Genomic DNA, 4,988 nt, shown 5'->3' with positions numbered 1-4,988 from the left:
CTAACTTAACCTAATTCAACCTAAGCTAACCTAACCTAACTCAATCTCAACTTAATCCAACCCAACTTAATCTAACCCAACTTAATTCAACCCAACTTAATCTAACCTAACTTAATCTAACTTAACTTAATCTAACCTCAACTTAACCATCTAACTTAAGCTAACCTAACTTAACCTAACCTAACTTAATCTAACCTAACTTAATCTAACTTAACTTAATCTAACCTAATTTAATTCAATCTAACTTAATCTAACCTAACTTAATCTAACTAACTTAATCTAACTAACTTAACCTAATCTAACTTAGCTAACCTAACTTAACCCAATCTAACTTAATCTAACCTAAATCTCTAATCTAACCTACCCTAATCTAACTTAACTTAATCTAAACCTAACTTAATCTAACTTAACTTAATCTAACCTAACTTAATCTAACCTAACTTAATCTTAACCTAATCTCAATCCAACTTTAACTTAATTCAACCTAATCTCTCATCTCTAACTTAACTTAATCTAACCTAACCTCAATCTAACCTTAACAATCTAACTTAACTTAATCTAACCTAACTTCTAATCTAACCTTAACTTAATCTAATCTAACTTAATTTAACCTAACTTAATCTAATCTAACTCTAATCTAACCTAACTTAATCTAACTTAACTTAATCTAACCTAACTTAACCTAATCTTAGTTAACTAACTTAACCTAATCTAACTTAATCTAACCTAACTTAATCTAACCTAATCAATCTAACCTAACTTAATATAACCTAATTCAATCTAACTTAACTTAATCTAACCTAACTTAAGCTAACCTAACTTAACCTAATCTAACTCTAATCTAACCTAAATTAACCATACGTAAACCTAACTCAAGGTTAAATCGTAGTACCCTAGAATTGTGACCTTACTCAAAGGGTTATGACTGGTACCAGAGTTGGCCAGTGACCATACACAAAGGGTTGGTGACAGTACCTGCTGCCAGTGACCACCAAAGAGTTATGACCGTACTCAAAGGGTTATGACCCTTACTCAAGGTTATGACCGTATCAAAGGTTATGACTTACTCCAAAGGGTTATGACAGTACTCAAAGGGTTATGACCGTACTCAAAGGGTTATGACCGTACTCAAAGGGTTATGACCGTACTCAAAGGGTTATGACCGTACTCAAAGGGTTATGACCGTACTCAAAGGGTTATGACCGTACTCAAAAGGGTTTAAATCATCGCATTCAAGGTGTTAATTCGTCGTATTGAAGAGGAGAAACTCGAGGGGTACAATCAGCACCGTCAGCTCAGTGTCAGCGTTCAGTGTCAGCGTTCTGTTTATAAAAGAAAACATTAAACACTTAACATTGCTGACGACATTTTCAATACCCCGTAAATGTTATGTTGAAATGTTGCCCTCTTGAGTGTCAGGTCTGAATGTCAGATTAAGCGAGGCCACTGTCAGCAGGTCTCACAATACAGCTTAATATTACAGCTTAAACCTAATTCTAAAAAAAAGCTCTTTCTTAAAGCTTAAAGTTCCATGTTAGATGTTTCAAGTTTCTAATTAAGCTTAAAGTTCTTGGTTCAAGCTTAAAGTTTCTTGTTAAAAGCTTAAACATGTCTTTGTCCTGACATGGCTCTCTCACTCGGCTTACAGACCCAAGACACAAACTCAAACCCAGAGAAAATCAGCTTACCGAGTCAGCTTTCTGAGTCAGATTACGGAGGTGTTGCCATTAAGCTGAGAGCGACTCAGGGAGGAAGAGAATCCGACCTCCGATCATCCTCCACGCAATTTTATTTTCCCTTCAGTGGGACGTGTGTGTGTGTGTGTGTGTGTGTGTGTGTGTGTGTGTGTGTGTGTGTGCGTGTGTGTGTGTGTGTGTGTGTGTTAGTTCAAACGATAGACAAATATTTTCTGATACCTGTATTTTCTTAGCATTTTACTGCCACTTTCTACACTCGCCCTTCCACCACCTCCCTTGACTTTGTGATAGATAGATAGATAGATAGATAGATAGATAGATAGATAGATAGATAGATACAATTTAATTAAGGTAAGAGATTGTATAAGACTTTGTGGGTTCTTAAAAGCTCTTAGGTTAAAAATGTTCCTCTTAAACTGTAAACAAGAGATTCATTCTAATTGGTTCACTTAGTCACTACACTGAGGTGGTCTCTCGGAGGTTCCTGGCGTCTGTCTGTTTGCTTGTATCTCCGTCTGTCTGTCTGTCTCTGTCTGTCTGTGTCTTTCTGTTACACTCTTTCTCCTCTTATCTCTATGTTGTTATTCCCTCTCTTCTCTGTATTTTCCTCCACCTTTGCCCTTTTTCTCTCCTCCTCTTCCTCTCTGTCTCTTTATTCATCTTTCTCAACGACAAGTTTTACTCTCTCTCTCACGGTAATCAGGACCAGTAAAACAGCCACAGTGTGTTAGCAAGATTAACACACACACACACACACACACACACACACACACACACACACACACACACACACGGTATTGATCTTGTATTGATTACATCTTAAACCAAACTGAAGGAGAAGCTTGATGTTTGTGTGGTGGTGTTTGTGTGGTGGTGTTTGTATAGTGGTGTTGTTTGTGTGGTGGTGTGTTTGTGTAGTGGTGTGTTTGTGTGGTGGTGTGTTTGTGTGGTGGTGTTTGTGTGGTGTGTTTGTGTGGTGGTGTTTGTGTGGTGGTGTTTGTATAGTGGTGTTGTTTGTGTGGTGGTGGTTTGTGGTGTTTGTGTGGTGGTGTTTGTGTGGTGGTGTTTGTGTGGTGGTGTGTTTGTGTGGTGGTGTGTTTGTGGTGTGTGTTTGTGTGGTGGTGTTTGTGTTGTAGTGGTGTTTGTGTGGTGGTGTGTTTGTGTAGTGGTGTTTGTGTAGTGGTGTTTGTGTAGTGGTGTTTGTGGTGTTGTTTGTGTGGTGTTGTTTTGTGGTGGTGTTTGTGTAGTGGTGTTTGTGTGGTGGTGTGTTTGTGTGGTGGTGTGTTTGTGTAGTGGTGTTTGTGTGGTTGGTACAATCACAGCAACACAGCGGGTGACAGGAGCTGCTGGGAAAATCTCATAAGTCGAAAATCTTACAACGTTTCCCCAATTCACGGCCAGGTGTGTCAGGGGGCCAGGTGTGTCAGGGGTCAGATGTGTCAGGGGGCCAGGTGTGTCAGGGCGGTGTGTCAGAGGGCAAGGTGTGTCAGGGGGGCAAGGTGTCAGGGGGCCAGGTGTCAGGGGGCCAAAATAGGGGCCAGGTGTGTCAGGGGCCAGGTGTTGGGGGTCAAGTAGGGGGCCAGGTGTGCCAGGGGCCAGGTGTGTCAGAGGCCAGGTGTGTCAGGGGGCCAAGGGTGTCAGGGGCCCAAGTGTGTCAGGGGCCAGGTGTGTGAGGGGGGCCAGGTGTGTCAGGGGGCCAATGTGTATTAGGGCCAGGTGTAATAATAATAATAATAATAATAATTAACGGTTTATTGAAAAATTTGCAGCCGAAGGCTGAAAATATACATTGGACATAAATGACTTATTACATACATTGGTGGTTTAACAAAAGCCTTCATTAGAGAAAGGTAAAGGAACATACAGTGAACATACAGATTATTGTAGGTGTTAAACAGCAGTCGTAGTGTAGTAACTCCCTCCCAGATGGTGTTAGGAGGAACTCACGTGGTGTAGTAGTTCCCTCAGATGGTGTTATGAGGGACCTGGCGTGGTGTAGCACTCGCAGATGGTGTTATGAGGGGCCTCACGTGGTGTAGTAATTCCTCACAGATGGTGTTATGAGGCAAGGTGTTCAGGGCCAGGTGTGTCAGGGGCCCATGAGTCAGGGGCCAGGTGCGTCAGGGGGCCAGGTGCGTCAGGGAGCCAGGTGTGTCAGGGGGAAGGTGTGTCAGCCAATGTGTATCAGGGCCAAGTGCAGGGCCAAGGTGTGTTGAGGGGTGTGTCAGGGGGCCCAAGTGAGTCAGGGCCAGGTGCATCAGGGGGCCACATATGTCAGGTAGGTGTCAGGAGTACCAACATGACTTCTAGATGTATCAGAGTACCAACATGACCTCTAGTTGTATCAGGAATACCAACATGACTTCTAGATGTGTCAGGAGTACCAACAAGACCTCTAGATGTATCAGGAGTACCAACATGACCTCTAGATGTATCAGGAGTACCAACATAACCTCTAGATGTATCAGGAGTACCAACATGACCTCTAGATACATCAGGAATACCAACATGACCTCTAGATACATCAGGAGTACCAACATGACCTCTAGTTGTATCAGGAGTACCAACATAACCTCTAGATGTATCAGGAGTACCAACATGACCTCTAGATACATCAGGAATACCAACATGACCTCTAAATACATCAGGAGTACCAACATGACCTCTAAATGTATCAGGAGTACCAACATGACCTCTAGATGTATCAGGAGTACCAACATGACCTCCAGATGTATCAGGCGTACCAACATGACCTCTAGATACATGAGGAGTACCAACATGACCTCTAGATGTATCAGGAGTACCAGCATAACCTCTAGATGTATCAGGAGTACCAACATGACCTCTAGATACATCAGGAATACCAACATGACCTCTAGATGTATCAGGAGTACCAACATAACCTCTAGATGTATCAGGAGTACCAACATGACCTCCAGATGTATCAGGAGTACCAACATGACCTCTAGATGTATCAGGAGTACCAACATGACCTCTAGATGTATCAGGGACTCAAGTCCCTCGGAGTTCCTGCGCCCGAGCTCCTCAGTGTTTACTCAAGATTCATACTTCCCAAGCTCACCTATGCCTCCCCTACCTGGTCTTCCTCCCTAAATGCCACACAACGTAAACACCTAGAAAAAGTGCAAAAGAGGGCATGCAAGATTATTCTCTCCCCTTCCTACTCCACATATCAAGAAACGCTCAACACACTGACCCTTTCGACTCTCACCATCACCACGACCTCATCTGCAAATTTGGTAAGAAGCTTCTGCACCATCCTCGACACCG

At 42.6% G+C, this 4,988-nt stretch overlaps 1 protein-coding gene across 1 annotated transcript; it reads right to left on the bottom strand.

The window, feature by feature from the left end:
• Positions 1 to 3,971: 3,971 nt before the first annotated feature.
• On the bottom strand, positions 3,972 to 4,662 carry LOC121873457 (aggrecan core protein-like; the record flags this gene model as incomplete). The annotated part of the gene is made up of 1 exon (XM_042377041.1): positions 3,972 to 4,662. A coding segment is annotated over one exon (691 nt), but the record flags the coding sequence as incomplete, so codon positions are not given.
• Between the last annotated feature and the right edge of the window lie 326 nt (positions 4,663 to 4,988).

This window comes from Homarus americanus, unplaced genomic scaffold, assembly GCF_018991925.1.
Source record: "Homarus americanus isolate GMGI-L3 unplaced genomic scaffold, GMGI_Hamer_2.0 scaffold30395, whole genome shotgun sequence".
NCBI lineage: Eukaryota > Metazoa > Arthropoda > Malacostraca > Decapoda > Nephropidae > Homarus > Homarus americanus.
The sequence above is the reverse complement of the archived record's forward strand: the minus strand, read 5'-3'. Positions and strand labels throughout refer to the sequence as shown.